The 23,320-nt window shown below is 37.5% G+C and overlaps 1 protein-coding gene across 2 annotated transcripts in view; it reads left to right on the top strand.

The window, feature by feature from the left end:
• Window positions 1-23,320, top strand: part of GNAL (G protein subunit alpha L) — a 198,737-nt gene that overhangs the window by 131,678 nt on the left and 43,739 nt on the right. For both annotated transcript variants that reach the window (XM_062570112.1, XM_062570113.1), the window contains one exon: window positions 3,397-3,494. In XM_062570112.1, the coding sequence (XP_062426096.1) occupies window positions 3,397-3,494 (98 nt within the window). The remainder of the gene's footprint in view (window positions 1-3,396; window positions 3,495-23,320) is intronic.

Genomic DNA, 23,320 nt, shown 5'->3' with positions numbered 1-23,320 from the left:
ACTGAGACATCATTGTTTACTTCTCTAATATTTGCATTTAAATGCTATATTAAAAATTAAGATTTATCATTCTAGTTTGTATTTGTATTAGCAGATGTAATTATTTGTGTGCCTCTGTCTCTCAGGTCAAGTTTGGATGGTACAAAGCTGTTTTGTTTTTATGGATATGTCATGATATGTTTTTTTTTTCTGGGTTTCTTTAGGCATAGTACACTATTCCTAGTTTCTCTCCAATATGCTGAATATTTATAGTCAATTAGTCGGTAGAGGTCGGCTGCCTGTGCTTTGCAGACCTCATCACTGGGTCCCCAGTGATTTCCCAGGCATGTTTTCCCATGTCGAGGTTTTGTCACCTGACTCTTGACTTTTAGGAACTTCCGAACAGCGCTTGCTAAAAGTCAGAACCCTTCAAAAAATCTCAGTTTGAACATCTAAGAATTTACACTGAGCAAATTTTGCTGGAGCGCGTCCGCGTTCTCCAACCTGCCAAGCGCTCTGGCTCTCCCCTGCGAGAGCCGCCCCACGCCGGGGACGGCCCCGCGGTGGGAGCGCGTCGCGTCCGTCCGGGGACGGCTGCCGGACGGCAGGTTGGGCAAAGGGTGCCCGGCTGCAGAGGTTGAAGCTAATGTGGTAAATAGCTGTTATCCGCACGCTGTGCTACGATCCAAGCGGGCTGAGTCCCAGTGGAGTAGGTAGTTTTTTGGCACGTGTGAGCAGGATGGTCCTGCGTGCTTGAGTGCGTCTCGTGGGAGCCTTCGGCAGCAGAGGAGGAGAGAAAGTACTGAAGAGGACATGAAAGAGGAGAAGGGGTTAAAAGCAAGTGTGAAAGTTGGATCGTGGAACGTGGTGTCTTGCAACGAAGCAGGATTTTTCTGGAAGGCTTTAGTCACCCGGGAAAAAAGGATGGGGTAGCTGTGTGGGAGGCAATTTGCAGACAAGTGTACTCCTCTGCAGTAGATTGGTACATTTTAATGAGGTAAGTATATTTGCTCTGTTTTATAGGATTTGCTTTGGACTGGAAGTCATTTTAAGCAGACTGCTTTGAGATATAATGGTCAGGTGGAAATATTTGAAGCGTATTATGTGGAAATCATGTATTGCAGCATGTTTGTAAGTTCTTAGGAAGCAAGCTGTTTTCACCGAAAGCCTTCCTCTTTTCCAGGAGAGATTTTAAGGGCAGGTAAAGCTCAGAGAGGAGGTAAGAACAGAGGTGAAGTTGGAGGCTGCCGTGGCTCTGAAGTTTTATTTATTTATTTAGTTGTTCCCATCTGCAGCTGTCTCCCAGCGCGCGCGTCCCCGAAGGAAAGGGAGCGTTTGCGCTGGCACCCTTTCCCTGTGGCCACCCCCTCGCGGCCGGCGGCCCCGGAGCCGCGCCGCGGGGAGCCGGCGGCTGCTGGCGGGACTCGCGGGGAAGCGGGCACGCCGGCGGGCTGCGCTCTGCCACCGCCAGCGCTGAAGAATGTCCCGTGCTTTCTGGTATTTATCGTTATGACTTTGCTCTATTTGGGGTTTTTTTAATTCTTTCTTTTTCTTGCAGAGGCGTTCTCTATTACGTGTGTCAGTTTTCTCCTTTGACATCCTGTCCTTTCTTGAGCTTGTCTTTGCTTTCTTCCTACTGTAGGAAAGGAGAGTTTACACTAATCAGCATGACTTCAAGGTGTGGATGTGCAGTGTTGTGATCAACATTATATAAGTTGTTAAAATAACAAAATCGACCTGTCCTCATAACTCTGCGGAAGAAATTCCAAGGGCAGTATAAGCATCAGCCAACCTCTTGTGTTGTTTGCACTTGCTTAAATATCTCCTTTTCACTAAAGTTTGAAAGCTTACAAAAGAGTGAGTTTTACTGTCTCCACATTTCACACAATATATTTGGGAAAAAAAAGAAAAAAAAAAAACCATTCCTATGGTGATTTGGGACCTCCATGGCCATGTTCAAACTCAACTAAAAAATATCTCCCATGATTTTCAATACCATTTGTTCTGAAAATCTTATTCTTTTCCGTTTTCCTCTCCCTGAAAGTTTCATCAGTAGCTGGCAATCAGTTATTGAGGAGCAAGTACCTTGGTGGTATGTCGTGGTGGTGGGATTCAGGATTAGGAAACCCAAACAGAATGTTACCAACATCTCCTGTTAGGAGCTTTGTTATTTGAGAGATTTTAATCCTAAAAAGGTGTGGAGAAGGACTGACAAACATGTTATGTCAACTAATTGTAGTTTACAGAAAAATTCAGAATTCAGACTTTTACAGAATGTTTCGACAGAATTATAAGGAGTGGTGGTTTTTATACTCCTTTTACGCTTAGGTAAATTGAACCATGGAAAAGTTAAGTACTTAGATGAAAATTGCAAATTTGTGACTGACCAAGGGGTTCTGGTGATTTAGTAGCCTTTTTAAGGTTTTAAGAGGTTACAAGCAATTTCAGTGTTTAAGTTGACATATTACTTCAATACTTCAGTTTGGACAAAATAAACAGATTCAATCTTCAAATAAGGAAGAATATATAGATATATATTTTTTTTATTTGCCTGACCATCCTTGGTTTAATTTCATAAAGCCTTAGCTGGAAGAATTCAATTATGGTTTGGCTTATTATTTTGACTGACAGTTTTGGAGGAGAATGACTGTTGTGAGCCTTGTCCTACAGCAGGAGCTCAGGTGCCAGGGGCACCACCAGGCAGTGCTGGACCTATCGCTGCAGTTGGGGGTCTGTGTCTCTGTGTCATACACCCGAGCTATGACTTCACCATCATTAAGGATAACTTTGATTCCTCTTTCAAATAATTCAGAAATCAGCTTGCCAGTACGTAATTCTGAACTGGGATGCATGGCATAGTAATTAGGAAAAGTGCCTTGGGCCAGATGCTGCGTGGAGAAAGCACCATCAAGCAAAGAGCCTGAAATCCCTGTAGTCAAATGAGTATGTTGCATGAGAAAATCCTGAATAGCAGAAAGTCCTGGTTTGGAAAAATAACACAATCTTTTTAAAGTTACAGACTGATGTAATTCTCTGATAACCTAGTGTTTATAAGCTGAGCAGCTTTTTGCATCACTTTTGTGCCCTTAGCTTGACAGAAGGATAAATCAATTAAAAATTAAGTGAGCGTGCTTCTGCATTTGTACTGATGGTAACTTTTACATGTGGACTAGTGTGAAATTTTAGGGCAGTCTTCATTCCATACCATGTACTAGAAACAGTGCTGGCAACCATATGTACAGTGTATTTTACTATAATTTTGCTAATAAATGCTTTTTGCTTTTCATCTATAATGGTGTAATTTCTCGTTCTGCCAAGTTATAAAGCATGAATGTTGGAAGAAGGAGGAACAGATTTAGGTCAGAGGTTGAAAAGATTGAGAAATGTTCTCATATTTGTTGCATTTCCAATTTTCAGGAGTTCTTTGAACATGCAAAAAAGCTCTGGGATGATGAAGGCGTAAAGGCATGCTTCGAGAGGTCGAACGAATATCAACTGATCGACTGTGCACAGTAGTAAGTGTTTATTTTTGTGGAATTAATTACAAAAATGTAATAATTTTTAACAAGTTTGAAAGATATATTTATAATTTGCTACCTCTGGGAGCTTTTCAATGCAGCAATTAACATTCTAAGTCTTCATATATGCTGAGCATGTACAGCAAAAGTAATTGATGCTTTTGTCATGGTTTACCATTATTATACAGCTAAATGTTTTGCCTTAGATATTTAAGAGCTAATAAAGGCTAAAGTGAAAGAAAAAAAAATGTTAAATAATTTTAAATATCTATATTCAATTTGAGATAGATCTACATGGAATCATTTCATTTGAATTAACTAAGTTTAAAATAATTTAGAGTCAACCTAAGGACTCAAAATTGTTTTATTTATAATCCAGGCAGTGGTGAAATTGTGCTGGGTTTTCAAATTTGACTAAAGCTTCTGGTATTTTTTACCTGTCAGAATCCATTCTTATATTGCTGTGATTTCTCTAATGAATTTTCAAGGAAAAAAAATGATATGCAGTATTTCATAAAGTAGTACTTTTTTTATTCTCACCTTTGCATGCATCAGTTCAAGCAATGTATGTGTGTAACACTAATAATCCTTAAAGGGGCTCAACTGATTGGAAATTTTCTGGAAAAAGTTGTGCTATAGTAGCCTGTGAAGAGGCAAATCATAAAAACGTAATACACCGATGAAAATAGAACAATCAGGAAGTGGTATGTTAACGCGCCAGGGCTACAAAACTCCACTATCCTCAGGAGCAGCAACCCAGCTCTGATTTAGGACTTAACCAAAAATATACATTTCATGTGAATTGCTCCTGCAAAAACCTATACTCTCATAGTTGCTATGTGATTTAGGGTTTTTGGAGAACACACTGTAGTGTGTTATGATCTGTCTAATTGGCGGTGTGGTCAGCAACACCACCACAAGTCTGTTGTAGCACTCGGCGTTTTGCTTTTCTGTCCTCTCTGCTCCCTGTTCCTAGGCTCAAGCAGAGAAAACAAAGCAAAGCAGGCAAAGCGCAGTTGGAGGAAGTGCTGCGCTTCTGCCACAGTGGGGAATTTCAGTGCTCTGGGTCGTATTTTCTTTTCCCTCTTTCCAGACTATTTTGGAGAAAGAGAAGGATCTGGCAGTGATTCATCGGCACATGGAAGTGAGGGAAAATTACATATATATAGGAAGGAACTCATTTGACCTCAGTGGACGGAGTTTAACAAAGTTTGGACATTTGTTCACAATCCAGATTGGCTAGAAATGAAAGTGGTTCTAAATGATACCAAAGAAAAAAACTAGAAAGTTGTCCTAAGCTTGTGATTTCTGTGCCCCCACCACCACCACAGTACTAATCTGACCTATGTTTGCTGCGTGTCCAGACTAACTGTTCACAGTATCTATTAATATACTTAAATAAGATATCAGACCGAGAAAATAGAATAATGACATGCATTTAAATTACATTAATATAAAGCTTACTTTACTAATCAGCAAGGGCACATGTCTCTCCCAGTCCAGCTCATGGCTGAAAGGAGCCAGCAAAAAAGAAAGACATTGCATTAGTAAATTAAGGCACTACATTAGTATTAATGGTACTGTATTCCACCTTATGGAAAGGATGCCTCACCAGAAATTTTGGCAAAGAGAAGAGGAATGTTAAGGCGCAGTGATATGTCTGAAAAGGAAACACAAATGGTGAAAAATTGGATCTAGAATCAAATTCAATGTCCTGAAGCATAAAATTAAATCTTACTACTTTCTTCCCTTGAAGCTCAGAGGAGAATATTATTATTGTTTCTATGTCTTCTCATTTCTAGCTGGCTTTCTTTTTTTTGGTTGATGATAAGGTCTTATCATCAAGACCTTAATAGTATCAATTGAATGAATCTATAATTTCTTTTTAGTCTAATCCATATAATATTTAACAGAACTTCTAGGAACTAAATTATTTCACCACAGCTTTGTTCATTATAGTAGTAAATAAAAGGCTTGCATAATTCTCCACCCTCACAGTGCTTTATAAAACAGTGCTTAATGTTTAAATATTGCATTAGCAGATCTAAGCTTTATATTTTGTGGCCTACCTGAACAGGTAGCCGTTAAGCAACTTATCCACATTTACAAGCCTTAGAGCTGAGATGTGAAACTTGGGAATCCTAGTCTCATTGTTCTGAGTTTATCAGCCTTTTCCCCACAGGTGTGTATTATTGTTGATTTAAAATAGTAACGTATAATCAGAATTATTTTTCTGTATAAACAGAAAAACAGTACTAAAGATACACCCAGCTTTTATCTGTCCTCCCATCATCCATAAAAATTAAATGGGTACTAATAGAGTCGATGGAAAAGAAAGAAATAGAAGAGTTGCTGTATTTTTGCTGCATGCCTATATTTGTATATTGTGCAACAACAATAGTTGCTCTGCTCAGAGGGACATTTTTCTGCCAGCGTCAGAGGGACATGGTTATTGAGAGATATATCAGCCTTCCAGAACTGAAGCATGTGAGACTAGGTTAGAAATACAGCTATAAAATGCGTATGCTTTTTCTTGTGTGCACTAACGAAATATGAGGGTGCCGTCTTCCTGGTTAAATGGAAGTGGATGACATTTCTTTTCAAACCTACTCATGGTTATCTTTAACTGGAAAAGAAGAAAGGGGAAGGAGTGTAATGTTGATGCCCATGATACTGTGGGATTTTTAAATATCTACAATGCTTTCATTGCACTGGCTTTGGGAGAAAGCATCTCAGGTCATCAGCTAAGTCCTTATCTTTTACTGATTACTAGAATTAAGGTAGTTAGTGGAGGAAGAACATTATCAGTAGGTCACCACTAATTTCTCTGTTTAAAAGCCAAACTAAAACAAAAAAAAAACCCATCTGTTAAAAATAGCACTTAAATGACATGTTGGGTTGCCAACTTTAAAATACTGCAAATTGTTACTAGTGAATTATAAAGTCAGCAACTAACTTGCTGACTGTTAAGGGATTTGCAAATACACTATACACGAAAATAGTTTAACAGCTACAATACAGAATGTCTGTGTTTTAAAAACTTAGACTAATTTTATTCATTATTTTGGTAGAAATATTAGCTACATTAAAAAAAAAACAGAGGTAATAGAAAGACACAAAGGTAAGTTATTTGTTAACATTATGCCTGAAAGTTGTTTTTGCTTTGTCTTAAGGCCATTTTAAACTACCAGGGTGCTGGTACTTCGTGGAAATGAGTATCAGGCCATTTTAATATTTTTACATGATTGCTCCATGTATCTGCACTTCTTCTATATCACGTTAGTACATAACCTGATACTTCTAGTAAAAGTGAAAACTGTGACCAAGGTCAGAGCTTTCCTTTGTGGTCTGACTGTGGTAGATCTATCATAAGCAAAGATCTGAACTTTCTTTATCACTAAGTACAAACATATTTATTTAAATTTTGGGGAAGAGTATTGCATGACTATAAACCATGTATTTTCCTTAATGACCTACATACATTTTTTTGAGATTAATATCACAAAACTGGAAGACTATTGCTTGCCCAGTGTTCTGATTTACTTTTTCTTTCAAATTTAATCTACAAAACATATATACATTCTTAATTTTGTTTTGTTTTATTCCCATTTGACTTATCTAGACTTCAGCAGGTTGGTTTTAGGACTCTTCCAGATTACTTTGGTTAACTTTATTTTCCAGTACTGTGATCATGTCTGTATTCATACACTTTCTATTCTGCAGATTTTAGCTCTGTAAAAGACTTTCAGATTCTGATTTAGTCCTATCTCAGCACTAACCTGTCTAGTATATAAATTGTAAACAAAATAAATTATATTAATTAAAATTTTCTTGTCATTCTGGAACAGCTTTCTAAAAGCTAAGTAGTTTTATGCAAGATGAATAGAACTCTATTTAAAAATATTTATTTTTCTTCTTGTTTGTTATTGAATGGCCAAATTTTATTGTGTCCATGGAAGGGAACTGCAAAGCAAATTTCTGTGAATACAGAGCATATCAGAAGAAATGAAGGTCTGGGTATGATGGTCTTTATTTGAAAAAAAAATTTTTTTGATTATGTGTCTTCATAAATTTGTATGCATCTTTTAAGTAAATAATTTGTATGGCAATGAAGAGGTATGACATTTCTTTTTACTTAGCAATACCATACCACAAGTTGTTACTACCTGACAGTTTGGCAATATACATGCAAGTGTGTTGGTTCTGCTCTACTGCTAGTGAAAAGGTTTCTGTACTATAAGGCTCCTTCTTTTACTAGAAATCTTACCCTACCTTAATTGGGGCTGTTTTAGCAATCCCATAAAAGCCAATGAGGTCACTTTTTGCTTGGAGACCTGGTGCTTGTGCCCCCCTCACAGCACGGAGAGTGAAGACTTTTGCAGAACGGCAGTAGGCATCAGGGAATATCAAATGCAGTAACTCCACAACACTTTGCCTCCTCCCTGGTCTGGTGACCTAAGTCTGTTCTCTTAATAAAGTAAGAATTGAGTTGTGTTAGTTTTGATTGCTCATGTGCCAGTTATTCTGTTGACTGCGGAAAATCAGTTGCAGTGATCAGACAAAAGATTAGGGGATTCTGCAGGGCTTAGGCACTTTCGAAACAGGGGTAGAAAGAAGGAACCTAAAACCAGAAAATCTAGTTCTCTTTTTAGGTCGCACACAGTTTATCCAAGGAGTAATTCTTAGAGGAAAGAAAAAAAATATATAGTAGACTACTTTAAGGTTTATTGGAAGATTTAAGAGTTTAGTTTTGTCTCATTGCTTTCACACAAAATAACTGTATATATATGCATGCATGGGTGGCCCTAGCTGGAGAGGTTGTAGCTTGGCTCACTGAATTCCTCTGCTTAAGAGCTAGACTAAGAGTCTAAGAGAACCCTGCCCTCAGCCAGTACTTTATCCCAATTTGTCAACCAATCTGTCCTTGATAAAATATGCCACTTCTGATATACTCAAGTGTGTAGGCCTAAATTAGCCTCTATGCAAACATTTGTGCTAATAAAACTTGATTATTCAAGTTCTCAGAAAAGCAAACACAAGGGATGTGAGCTAGGCCAAAGAAAATTGATTTTATATTTAAGCTAATATACATGGAAAAGTCACTTTTCCATGTTCTTTTTCTTTGCTGTTATCCTATCTTTAAGAAGGATTTTAGCCAGCCTGTGAAGCTGTCTTATTGACAGGGTTTATTGAATGGCTTGTCCTGTTCTTCTCTTGTTATTTTTTTTCTGAAGCTGATCCATTTTTCCTCCGCACTTGGGAGAGGTAGGTCTTCCATACTGCTTTATGCCCTTTTAGCCAGGCAGGGGTACTGCTGCGGTGATCCATCTTCTCTATGGCTTGCATCTATCCTGACAGTGGATTGCACGATTTAAAAGCAAAGTTGTTTGAGCTGCTGGCCATGGATTCAACATCTGATGTATGAAATCAGATTTTCTGTGTCTCAACAGCAGAGCTTCTTGAATCTAAGCATATTTCTAACCTTCCTGATGTTCTGCTAGACGTATGGCCTAATTTCTACAACGGACACAGTCATCACTCAATTCCTGCTTACAATCTGAGGTCAGAAACGCCACCTTGGCCTGATCTGCTTCTTTTGTCTAGTGCACTGCTTCATCTTGTGCGTTGGTACACACACAGGCCACGAGAATGGCTGTGCGTAAATATGAGCATTAGGGTAATGCCTATACTTGCAATTAGTGTGGCTTTAGGATTTGTTATTTAATACAGATACTTCTTACCACCAGGGATTATCCTGGAACAGGGTATATTATATTCCAAATTGGATTCTGCTAATACCCTCACAGAGACAGGTCACAACCCTGCTGTGTCATCTAAGTGGCCACTAACCCCTTCCTGTGGTACCTTCCCAGTACCAGATGCCGAGGAACCCAATCCACTTGCAACAGCACAATTTTCCTTAATATTAAGCTTTTTAATGCCAAAACCTGCCTTAATTCCCACCTCTGTCTCATTTGGAAGTTCCATATACAGTAATAACTAACAGTGCCATGGTGGTGTCAAGTAGTTTTTCTGTTCTAACAATGTATGAGACTTCAGCTTTCCCAGTAGCCCCTTCTAGAGTAGGTCTACTTATGAGACTATGAGACTAGCAGAATTTCTGTTTTTTCCCTTGCCGTTAGAGCATAGGAAGTAGGTGCTTCCTACTCATCTCAGCTTTTTTTGTTTGTTTTTTAATTTCTTACTATATACAGGATTGAATCTAGGCATTATATATTCCCTTATGTATTTGTTCCTATACTCCCCATCATCATGTGTCATTCAGCTCCGTATAATTCAAGATCATTGAGACATTAAGAAAAATAATCTCTTGGGCACTCTTGAGATCTGAGCTGAACTTTTGCTAAGAAATTAGAAAAACGACTTAATATTTTGCATGCAACTTTTCCTAATAATTAGCTGCACTACTTAGTAACTGATTGTTGCAGCCCATCAAAGATTTTTGATATATTTCATATTATATCTGTTTTATAGATATATGGAATTAAGTGCCTTCAGTTGGATTTAGATACTCTGTCTTGTCCCAAGTTTCGTCATAGTAAGTACTATTTAGGAGTAATTCAGACAGTGAACATCACTGAAAGTCGCTCCATAGAACAGAGCCCCTCCAAAGTTGAATATATCTGGTCAGAAGAACTAGTATTAAAATAATTGAATCAAAAAATATATTTACATCAAAAATATAATTACATCTCATTTTATTGAATTTTTTTCCCCAAACTATTACTAGAGACCAGAAACTGCTGCAGATCTGCTGCAAACTGGTGACTGACACTGCTATAAGCAGAACACATGCACCTGGCCCTCAGAGTGTTAAGAGCAGTGGCCTTTTCCATCTCTGTGCATAGACCTTTGTGGCAGTGGCTGCTTGTGAGCTACCAAAATGAAAATTGTATTTGGACAGTCACATGAAGATGGAAACTACAGTTATGATCTATTAATAAATATGCATTATTTCAAGGTGATCCAGCCTGTACCTGGTCTGAACTCATTCACTGAACCTTCTTCCTTGCCATTAGGGATTTCTGGAGTCCTATAGCGCCGTGATCCTGTACCACTGAAGGAACTGGAAGCAGTTTCTTCATCATTTATATTCTGTGAGAAGAGGCCAAAAAAGCCTGAGCTTTTTTGCTTGGTGTGCTTGGATATGGCATGACAAAACTGCAACTGAAAATAGAAACACAGTTACTGCTGAAAAAGAAGCTGATGGTGTCAGATTTCTGCAGACATTTTATCTGCAAAATTATTGATCCAGCAATCTTCTTTTAAATTGGCGAGATTTTAGGTAACAAGGATTGATAGTCAGAGCACCTGCACCACTTCAGGAAGAGGAAGGTTAAGGCGCTGTATTACAGTCTTTCGTTTCTGTCCCTGAAAGACCAGTATGGAATTTGTGCGCTGTGACATCACTTGAGACAAAATCCCAAAGTATCTCCTGTAAATCTTCTGGCACGGCCAGATTTCCAGGGAGCTTTGCAGTGCACGACGCGCTGCCGTGTCCGTGGCTGGTGGCTGGCTGCTGCCGAGCAGGGCGCCCGCGCGGTGCCGGGGCCGGGGCCACCCTCCGCTCTCGACCGCTAGGACAGCGCCTGCCGCGCGGGAACACCTGGACGCCTTGGTGCTCAGCCGTACACGACCCTGAGATGCACAACGTGGGGCTTGCAAGGTTTCTCGGGGGGCTTTCTCTGTTACTTACTTCTGAAAGAGCTTCGTATTTCTCTGTGGCGGTCTGAAAAAATAAGGAAGCTTATGATGGCTGAAATACAACTGCTAAAATAGTGGTTTGGTGGTGGAAAACAGGAGAGGAGAGGGAGATTTGGAAGGAGTAGTTAAAGGATTGTGTAGGAGGAAAGAGGTCAAAGAAACATGTCTTAAACCTTTTTGAAGTGCTTTAAGCATGGGTGTAACATTTGTTTTCAAACGTAACATAGTATGAATGTGGCTTCAGATTCATATTAGAAACTGGCTTTTTATTCACAGACTGGAACCAAAAAGTGTGAGGCAACTAAAAACCCTCTTTCATGTTTGCTTTTATCTTTTATAAAATTGCTGGCATCGTAATGCAGAAGAAGAAATAACTCAATGCAGAATATATATGATAAAGTAAGGTAAATTTACTGACTACAAGCTAGAAAATATTTTTAAAGTAATGATTTTTTCAACTTTGTTGCAGCTTATTAAATGTAGGACATAAGTACTTTCTAGTTAGATAAATGGTGAGGTGTTTTGTAATAATTAATGATAAATGTTTCACTCCTCATTTTACTAAATTATTGATGGTGATATGTGAAAACTAGAAGAGTATATTTTTCTTCTCTTGCAAGTTCCCTTTGGGTTAAAACACAGCTCACAGCAATGATGAAGTTACTTCATTTTTGTTCCTAAGATCTGTCATCTTCAGTCATAAAAATTCATCATACAGGGTAGGAGCAAATTTAGTTTGGTTAATTCACTAACAGATTTTCTCCACTTAGCTGCTTTAGATTGTAAGCTTTAACCAACTACAAAACTGCTTTTTAATGGTAAAAAAGAGGTGGCTTATAAATATAGAGTAATTGCTTCATCCATACTGCTCAGTCGTCTAAACAGAGGTGTTTGCCAGATAGGACAAAAGTCATTCTGCACTGTGTAATGCTTACATTTTTCACTGTTTACTAACTAGTAGACCACACTCTTGAGAGGCAGAATTGTGGTTTAGTAAGATATACACCAGGAGTTTTCTGAAATAAGCTTTTCGTCCATTGTTCTGAATTTGGTTTTGCTCCCTTTTTTCCCCTCACTCATGAAAAAAAATCATCAGAGTTACTGCTCCTATCTTAGTTCTAGTAATCAAAATACAAGTGTGACATGATAGTACCAGTATTTAGAAGTATAAATATATGGAAGAAGAAGCAGCAGCAGAAACTCCCAAAATGTCTTTTAATTTTCCAGTTTACAGGGAATACTGGTATACAAGTGCCATACTCAAATAGCCATACTGGCATGTGCCCGCTGGTGTTAGCCACTTCATTTTACAAGTGCTTTCTATGCCTAGAGGAAACAACAATATTTCTCAATTAGAAAAGAGATAAAATGGCTTATAAACGTAGCACCTTCTCTGTTTTTTAAAAATTAATATGACATTATTTTCCCTGTTAGATAGAAACCCTTGAGCCTTTGAGCAGCCCTAGATGGGCTGCTGAAACATAGTAATAAGCCATATGTTTTCCCACACACTTCTGCATGCATGATCTATTTTCTGCAGTTTTAGAACCAGCAAAGTGTTGAAAATGTCAGGGAGAAATATAAAATGTTCCTTAAGCTTAATTTGAGATAGTAACATAGTTGTTTTTCTTTTTGTCTCGCTTTCCAGATAAATAAAGCAAAGAAATTTGAATTTCCATTTATTTCATGTCTCTGACAATAATTAAATTGATGGGTTTTACAAGACAAGCAAAAAACTCTCATAATATTAATGTTTTTCCTGATAGAATATAAGAAAGTTTCCTCTTAACTGTTATGACAATATACATAACTTTAAATGCAGCACTATTTCGACCTTCCTTTTTCGCCTCCATTTTAACATTTACAGAGCATGTCAGATCTTCCCACCTTTCTTATAAATTCTTTGGTTTGTTTACTTCAGTTCTTCTAGATTATAGTTTGTGAGTTACTACTCTCTGATACAGTGTTGCCAAGGCTAAGTCATTGTCATAATAATTAGCTAAGACTGTTAGAAAAAGCATTTCTGAAGTATTAGTGAGAATTGATTTTGAGAGTCTAAACACTGAGAAAATTTGTAACCAACCCAGGAATATATACTTTTATCTCTATTTAAGGTGTTTTATTAAAAATTTCTAATTTCCTTTAAATGGAATCATCAAAACTGACTTTATTCTGTTGGGGAAAGAGTTCTCCCCTTTCTTGAAAAAATATTTTTCCAGTTTTCCAGTTTTGTGGGTTTTTTTTTTTTTTTTTTTTTTTGAAACCTGCTGAATGAGTTTTTAATGTCTTTTTTCCTGCATGTTGCAGAACATGTTATTCTAAGACAACTCAGCCCCATTTGGAAATACAGTCCATTGAATGAATTGGAGAACTGCAAATTGGTCCGTCAGCTGAGCTCATGAACATTTGCTTTTCTGGGTTAGTATCCTATATTTAATTTGGAGGTGCATTTTCCATATTCATTCTGCAGAGGTACACCCCAGAATTTCCGAGGTTAATATGTAGTTACAATACATAGTCAAGCACTTTTAGTGCCTGAGCAAAAGCCTGCTGAAGGGTCGAGACACCATCAGCCTCACTATATACCTCTCACAGGGCTGATGTCCTTTGCAACAAAAAAAGACCATTCGGTTGCATTTCTTATTAAAGAGGAAAGGCTGCATTTATTTTATTTCACAGCAACAAGGATCGCTTAGAAGACAGAAGTGAAGAGGTATTGGTGCCTGGCTGCGTCAGTGACCTCATGCAGGGGGCTGGTCTGATGGAAGAAAACAACCAGAATCTGTGATACTGAGTAGGGGGAAGGGAGGGTTGCTCAGTACAAGAAGATTTAATGACGTTTGTATATTAAATATAATCAGATAGTTTTAAAATATGTAAACCTAAAATAGCAAAGTTAAAAAACAAGCCTTCCACTTGAGCAAATGGCTTGAAAATATCCTAAGTAAAAGTGTTGAAAGATTACTGAAGTAACAAAAAGAAGTATTTGATGATATTCCAATTTGTACTCTTTGCCTTAGATGTTGATGTCTCTCTAGCAGACAGATAACTAACAGTAAAGAGTACCTTAAAAACTGTGTTTTTCCTACACCCAAGACAACAAAAGATTAGATCTACTTAGTTATAGTAATAACAGTGAATTTTTTTGACTCCAGAAGTCTGTATTGTGAATCATTGCTTGGTGTCAGCATCTCAAAACTTCTTCAGATGAAATAAGGCTGAGCATGCTGGTTACCTAAAGTATGCATACAGGAATTACAAATAAATTTCAGAAGGAAGTTACAGGTGATTCTGTTAATTCTGGTGTGCTAGTATGCGTGATCTCCGTGGAAGAGATTAGTTGGCTGAAGGATAGGTTAGCCTGTTAAGGAGCCTATCATTATATAATACAAATGTTACATGATTTGACACAAATTTGTTTTTTTCCTGTAGGAATTATTTTTTACTGTGCTGTAGAGCAAAGTGTGTTTCTGCTTCTGTTGCCATAGAACTAACCTTTGGTGAAATATTTGTTTAATTATAATATCTGCAAGTTGAGTGCTTTTTAAAAAGGAAATAGGAGCACTGGAAATTTAATGGCAGGTTGTATGGGTTTCCATCAGATTACTTACCCTGGGAGAAGGACTTTCCTTACACTTTACATGCGTTTTTCATCTACAGATGGTCAGTCTTTCTATTTTCAAATAGAAAATTTCGCATGACAAGTTAATTAAAGGCCGAGAGTCCAATACTCCCGAGAGGAGCGGCTCACGGTGCAGACTCAGCGTACCTGGGTTCGTTCTGTAGGCACATACGAGCACAGCCTTGTTTGTGTTAGGATCTGCGCTAAGCCAGGGGTGTTTTCCTAAATTAATGCCACACAAAACAGATTTGAAAAAGGAAGATGGTGGAATGTAGAAGTTAATAGGTAAGAAAATAAAATAAGGTTTATACTGTGTTCGAAAAATGTAAGGGTGAAGCCCCTGTGCTTGAAAAAGGAAATTTTACACCTCAGTCTAAACAAAATAGGCTCTTGGTATTTGTTAGTTTGATTGTAATGGCAAATTAAGGTAAGTCAGACTGGGAGACTAAGCAGTTGAAGGGTGTCTCTTTATTTTTTATAATTAAGTTAAATCTAATTTTGTCCATTGTAATACAAGACAACAATGATGCTGCCAGCATTTTTAAAAAGTTTATTTGACTTTACAGAAACCATTTCAGTTGTGTCTCCTGTAAAAGTATTGTCAGTCTACTTTCTTACATTCTTTCTGATTTAATTACAGATGTTTGTTATAATGGTGGGTTTTTACACAAAGTTTCACTTGAGCCCCAGTTAAGCAGCGGAAAAGAAAATATATAACCGCTATCAGTAAACTTCCTTTGCAACTGACGTGCCAAATAGTTGCCTTCCAGACTGAAATTTCCAAATGTTCATTAGTTCTAGAACTGATTTTAAAATTTTAGTTGGGTTTTTCAGGGTCTGTCCTTTCCCCCATCAATAAAATTTACTATATACTAGATTTTCTCCAAGAACATACTGGATTCTGGTTTGACACAAAATCTTCATAATCAAAAGAGACAGAAACCAGTGAACAAACATGTCGCTATGTTGTAAACCATTAGCAAGCTTGGTTATGAAGCAATTACAGTAAACTTTTATCAGCGTTGTTACTGTTGTGAAGGTTTAAGGGAAAAAACGATAGAAAATGTAAAGAAAGTAGTCACTCATTTTCCCCTAGTTTCATTTTCCCCTAGTTTCACTTTTCTGCTAGCGACTTTCAGCTTATCTGTTTTCTCTGAAGTTTTCCCAGGCAACTAGTGTTTGTAGGGCTCTCACTTCAAGGCAGAAGTGAGTTTGTAGGGTTCTCACTGCAGAAGAGTTTGTGATGTAAAGGCAGTAATGCAAGTCACTTCCAATCAGTAAGCAATATAGTCAACAGTTTATGTTTTTTAACTGCTAGTACTTTAGAAGTAACAATCATCAAATTACATTATGTAAAAATGGTGAAGGTGAGACTTCTATTAACACTTATTCATAGAAATTGAATAAATTATTTATAAATACTTGATTCTATACCTTGGCAGGGAACTTATACAATATGTTGAAAGAATGATTACATGATGCTTAAAACGGATTTTAGGACTGCTCTTACATAAGATGCAACCAAATCATATCTATTTAAAGGTTGGAAGAAGATGGAAAAGAATATTGTAGGTGGGCAAAAATAATAAATAGAGGTTTGACAAATGAGGAAAAACAATAAAGTATTTTTAGGCAGGAATGAAGAGTCTTCCAGCACTGGACAAGTCTGTTATGTCTGCTTAATAAAGACACAGTTATAAGGGTATGAGGTTGCACAATGCCTGTTTTTCTAAGCTCTGTCCTGATGGAAATGAGCTGCAGAAAAAAAAATACTGCGTAAGATCCTGAAAACAATCAGATAGATGCTTTGTCAGGTAAATCTTCTTTTCCACACTAAATATTATGCAAAGCACAACACAGGTGAGTGTACAAGAATGTGACTAAGTACACTGCTACATTCTGAGTAATTTGCAAGCCTGGCTAAAAGGCAATTACAGTAAATCAGATTAGCATTATTGTCATGAAATCATCATCATTTAGTGGAGAACGCTTCAAACACTATCAAAAGAAATGCCTTTAGCACTATCAATAAGAAAAAAAATAGCAAAAAAATCTTCAGACATTCTCTGAATTTTTTTAGAAAGGGAATAATTGAAAGGTAATTCCCCCAAATTTGATCCTCTGAATACCTCAGCCTGTGCAATGATTTTAAAATCACAGTCTTTCACCACAAGCCAGGCTGGTTTCTTCATCTTATCCAGCCTCATCATTCCAGAAGATAGATACTTTGTGCACTAGTAGACTAGGAGCACAGCCACACTTTTTTCTGGAGGAAAAATAGAAGACTTTTCAAGAGAGAAGTCCCGGTTTTGTTCTGCCTCTCCTACGATTAGCTTAGGTATCTGCTCCTGTGGGCCTCAGAGCACTTGGGAGAGGATGTCTTTTAACAGGGGTGTTACCTTCCCTTGTCCTATAGCAGTGGACTATAGCAGTCCACCACAAAAAAATAGAGCGTAATACTCTATAGGCACGATAGTCTATCCTCCTCTTCCTTGATATAATTCCCTGAAAACCTGTAAAAAAAGATTGTGTCTTCTTCAGAGGACTCGCTTTCTGCAACCCTTTGCAAGTTAAGAATTGCTGCTGTTTTATCAGTATCTATCTCTGAAAGTAGAGGCATATCTTGTGCTCACACTGATTTAAAGAGGTTTCAGCATAAAAACTGTGTTCCTGCTGTCTATAAAGCACAACTGTTTCATCTTGCACATGTGCGACAGTTATCGCAATGTAAGCTGAAAACCTTCTGAGGAGAAGCCAGTGCATTTCACATTTTGTTTTTATTGTCCTTTTTCTTCTGTTCCATTGCACAAACCCATGGCTTACTTGTGGTCTTGACTGAAATTAGAACTGTAACTCTTTCTGTTTGGTGACGTTTATATTTTCCTTTCTTCTCTCCTCATACTAATAGTACCTGCAGATCCATTCCATTCTTTTACCCTGTTTTGTTTGTTCATTGTTTTATTCTTGACTGACTGACCGTCTGCTATGATATGAGCCTTTAAGTTCTTGAGACAGATAGGTAATGTATCAGTTTGGTCAAAAAGCAATGAGGTATTACACTTACCTACTTGAGTACATAAAGTTGCCCCATTTTATCTGCTATTCCCAAATCTCTTCTGATTTTTTAAAACTATTTTATACTTTCCTATTTTTTGAAATTTGCATGGGCTGTTCATTCTGAAAATATCATGCATCTGTATAGACTAGATAGTACTGTTGCTTTCTTCTTCAATAAATTAAAAGCTTTCCATTTATGCACTCAAGGACTTCCTATATGTGATTTTGTTACTGCATCCTGTTAGGGAACAGACCATTATCTGCACTTTGAAATTACCTTCACATTTGGGTTTGTAATGCAATTGTGTTTTTCTATTGTTCATAATAGGTTTGGGGGCTTTTTTTTTTCATTTTTCCATTAAGAAAATATTGATACAAGTCTGCTTTCTCTATACTTCTTATTGTGATGATTACATTTTATGCAGACGTGTGGCTGTTTCTTCATACCTTGTGATGAAGGAAGAGAATGTCATATGTAGCAATGTTGTTTGATAAGTACTAGATCTAGGCATGCATGACAGAGAGAGCACTGTTTCCAGAGGAACCACAAAACTGAGGGGTTTTTTTCTTTAAAGGAGAGGGAAAGGCTTCTTTTCATTACAGAACAAATACAGTAGTACAATCAGTATTCTATGCTTTTTGAAATGGATCTGCTTTCTACTAGGAGTCAGCCATAAATCTCATAGGGAAATAATGGCAGATGAAAACCTTTGTGAAAAAGTGTTGTAGGCATTTCAAACGCTTACCATATCCCTGGTAGATTACAGGACGCTACATTTTGGCACTGTGACCACACACTGCAAATTGTTTTCAGAAGACAGCTGCATAGCACAGTGGCAGAGAAAATCCTAAGATCCTTACATACAGTTCCTCCTAACTCATAATGGTAAGTGATGCACCCTCATTCAGCAGATGTATTCAGAAAAAAAATACCAACAGCAGAAAAAGAAGAGAAACCAGCATTTCTTTCAGAACAGAGGTTTTCATTTTTTACTAAATCCATTCTTGCTTTTTGAGTGAAAAGAATTCATCACAAACTCTCTGTAACATATGCTGAAAATTCCCAATTCTGTACAATGTACATAAATACTCAAACTATTGAAAAGTCAAAGATTAATCTTAATATGCATTTCTGCTTTTACTTTATAAAGCTTAAAAGTGAGTAGGTCATGTCTCTCTTTCTCAGATGATGATAACCTTGCAGGAATAAAGTAAATAAGAGTAGAGTCTGGTCTGTGGAAACAAACTTCCTAGACTCTTCACCTCCTTTAAATATTTATGTAAGTATGAAACACTCTTTGCCTTTAAGAAAGTATATTTTCCATTCAGAGGACCACAACTTCCCCAATTACATGGCCTTCGCTGTAATTCTTAAATCCTAAAAAGCCCAGTTAGATGAAGTATATTAGCTCATTTCTGAGGAATGAAAGAATTCCTTATTTATTTCTCTCTCACTAAAAGGTGATATAAGCAAATCTTAATTGTTTCTTAGAGTGAAAGTATAATAGAGCATTGAAATTAAATTTCTGTTTGGTATGTGCTTGAAGCCAATAAGGAGTGTGAAGAAAAGAAAATATACTGAATTGCATCAACTTTCAACAGGCTCAATAACAACTGCAGCAACAAAAAGTCCTTCACATCAACAGTGGAAGATTTTGAGCAACAGGAAATGCAGTAGCCAAATGTATGAGGCATGATCGGGGGAACAGGCCATGCCAAGAGGTGCCCCCCACACTCCCAGCTCTTTCACTGTCTTTTTCATTCCACGATGGGCCTTCTGTGTCCCCTCCCTGGACCTGCTCACATGCTGAAAAGCTAGACCTTTCTCAAAACGTCTTTCCTCTGGGTCAAACGTAATACAGCGACAGGTACCCATTCAGATCTGTGAATCGCCCATCTACATACTTTGTTCACCAAGAAGTGACCTACTAGTTGCAATTTTCTGCATTGAAAACCCCATTCTGTATTTTCCCCTATATACAGTTGCGTAACCACACTCCATGTCTTGCACATAACAGAAAAGATCTTGCAGGTAATAGAAAAGATTTTCCCCAGAGCCATATCTTCCAGATCTGCTACTAACTCTAGGAGGTAAAGTGGCACTGAAGATAACTTCTTGTGCTTCCTCCTCTGTGCCTAGCTGCTGCAATAAACAGGACTCTGTCTCTCAATCCTTCATGTTGTCTTCCAGTCCCCTACGTGCCACTCCGTGAGACACTGTTTAATGTGCACCCGTCAAATCTTCCGGAGATTGCTTGGGGGGTGCTGTTTCCTGAGGAGGGGTACTAAGGTGTGATATAAAGCCAAATCAGCAGCTTCATACTCTAGTCAGATAATCCCAGAGACATGATGCAGACTTTGGAACAAAGTATTTTAGCCTTGTATTGTGCGTATTCCTAGAATATTGCAAGCAGCAGTGTTTCTTCATTTAAAAAACAAAAAACAGAAATCCTTCCAGGTCACTGCCTGACTTTCTGTTCTTGTGCAATATTAAATTAGAGGTAAATGGGCTTTGGTTTCTTAGAATGACTGTGCTCATGTTGTATTGTATTCTGTGCACAAGGCTCGAGGCTGCTTTTTGCTCTGACTGTGTAAGTTGTCTGATTATGGTAAGATAAAAACAGTACTGAAGCCGTTTTTTAACTAATCTTATTTGATTGACAGTTTTACAACTGGCTTGTTGGTAAACCCTTTTAGTAATTACACATTTCTGGGGATCTTTTGACTATTTCTTTTACAGTATTTCCACCATTTGAAGAATGAGATGCAATTGAAAGTGTTCCTCCTTTTTTTTTTCTGCTCTCTCTCTTGCGAACTATGGCATGTTGTCTTGTATTTTCTCGTTAGCAGTTTGAGACACAGCTAGATGCAGTTCTAAGGATCAGTCTGAAACTCTTCGGTACAAAGCACAGCAATCTGAATGACTTGTTGTCAGCACTGGTTATAGAAGCTGTGACAAATCAGCAGCGGAGGGGGGAAAATCAGTTTACTGCGAGGAAAACTACAATGGTAGTTGTATTGGGAAATCAATGTTCTCTTGTTGTTTTTTTTTTTTTTTTTTTTATTGCCCAAATGTCAGTGTTTCTCAATAGCCTTACTTGCTCATATGAATAGGAGTCAAGGGAATTCTCAATGCCCAAGTCATACAGCATGTGCTATTATTTGAATTTTCCTCAATTTGTGAGCTGCTCAAATTGCTGTAATCATGCATCATGATGATTTTTGGTATCTGTTATGCGTTATTTCAGTTTCTTCTGACTTTTGTCTTCCTTCTTTATTTACACAGAGGAAGTGAAATGGCAAACTAGATCAAGAACAAGCCATAGAGATCTAGCTTTATTCTTGAGAATGGATTATCTATTTTGGCCCTGGGGTAATTTATCCATGTGTTTCAGTTTACCTCTCTATTAAAAAAGGAGTAGTGCCTTCCTTAAGACCTTGTAAAAATTGTTATTGTGTTTGATATTAAAAGGTCATTCTGGAGGAGTCATTGGCTTTTTCAGTGAGATGTAGTCATAGGTGTTGGCTTGACTTTCTGATTGCTGTGAAATAATTGTTGGTGCTGCTCTTTGCCAAAGACATCGTTATTCTGTCTAGAAAGTGTCAGTACAGCTTCATTACTTCCTGAAAAGTGTTTGGTGCAGTACAGATACAGGTCTGGTCCTTCTCAATTCTCTTTGTATAGCACATCAGATGAACTCTGCTCCATTTTACTACAGCTTTAAAGTGAGACCAAATCGTAAGTTTGTACAGACTGAGATATGAATCCTGATAGTCAAATGTAGTGAAAAGAAAATGAATGCGACCAAAATCTTTTAGTTCCACTTTATACCTACATGTGTGTAAACTTCTCCCATTCTAGTTTTCAACAAGGAAGAATTAATGATGGTCACAAATAGTGCCATGTACACGCAGAAACATAAGAAAACATTTTAGTTTTTGACTTAAACAAGTTTTTATTTTGTTTAATATTGCAAATGTTTTCATGATCTTAGAAAAATATTTACATTAAAATGAAGAAAAAAATGATAGGCAGTGTAACTAGTTTACCTAATCTGTAATGCATAGGTTGTTGCAAGATCCTCATTGAGATCCACAATCAGTACCTAAAAAGAGAGGTAGAAATTAGGTAATGATTTAGGAATGTTTTTCCCCTAACCAACTCAACTCTTGTCTACACTGAGAAAATACACATTAGAAAATGTCAGCTAACTGTTTGTCTTTAGTGTGCATAAGGTACTGTGAACAATTTGAATGTCATTAAGTACCACTTTCCCTGTCTATGCTAACAGTAAAACTATGTTCGACAGTCAGTGCATTTTTACTGTGATGCATTTTTCCAGTGTAGATAAAATCTGAGTTGTTTGTTATGAAATATAAACCAAACATCTTTTAGACATGGTAAGCCTATGACTAATGTTAATGCTTATAGGACTATCAGGGAAAATGTAGATATTTATGTAGCTATTTTCTAGTAATCATCTTGGTTATTACTAGAGGGTTATTTACTTTAGACTATGTAAAACAGATGTAATACAGACAGCCGTAGTTAGGAGTCTTTGCTCCTCTTGATAGTGTCAACAGAGCACACGTGAGAGGACACAAGCTAGCTGGTACGAGTGCACCCGTGTATGTTTAACCTGTCAAAGAATATCGTCTTCAGAAGATTACCAAGAGCTTGTTAAGACTGCATTTCAGAAACATCAGTAAAGGCTGTAAAGCAGTATAACGACCACATTTCTTAGAAGAGTTTTATGCATTGGCTGCTTGCATGGACTTCTGGTTATCCCATAGCCCAGAGAGCAAGTGACCGTTCAAAGCTCTAAGCTGTAGATGCAGTAATCTGCTCCCTAAATGGCTAACACTGTATAGTGTATAGTTATTGCATCTGAAATAGATACAGCAATCTATCTTTTTTTAATAAATAAAGGGCAGGTAGTCTGTATTTGAATGGAGTGTCCTTCTTCCATAGGACTACCTGCTAAGATTATATATACTATTTGCTTCCAATTGATTAAATTATATTACGAATTATATTAAAATTTCATCCACTTGTTGTTCATTTTTAGGTATATTAAGCAATAAACCTGGATGGACTATTATCTCTAGGCATAGTGTTTCTTTAAGGATTTGCTGGAAGAGGAATGCGAAAAGATTCACACCTTTAATCAACTTAACTGTATTGGTACAAGGTTGCTTGAAAAGGGGGGGGTTTCCAGCAAGGTTTGTTCTTGTGCAGACAAGGCTTTGGAGAAGTATATTCAGTAATCTTCAAGCTCACAAGCTGTAGTACGAACCTCTTGTAGTTTCACAAGCAGCTCGGCCCTATTACGTGCCCTCTTCACACGGCCAGTGCAGCTGCTTCCTCTGTGTCCAACGTTTTGCCCCATCTACCACAGATGGCAGGACAAAATCTCAA

Source organism: Rhea pennata, chromosome 2 (genome assembly GCF_028389875.1).
Source record: "Rhea pennata isolate bPtePen1 chromosome 2, bPtePen1.pri, whole genome shotgun sequence".
In the NCBI taxonomy this organism is placed as follows: domain Eukaryota; kingdom Metazoa; phylum Chordata; class Aves; order Rheiformes; family Rheidae; genus Rhea; species Rhea pennata.
The sequence above is the reverse complement of the archived record's forward strand: the minus strand, read 5'-3'. Positions and strand labels throughout refer to the sequence as shown.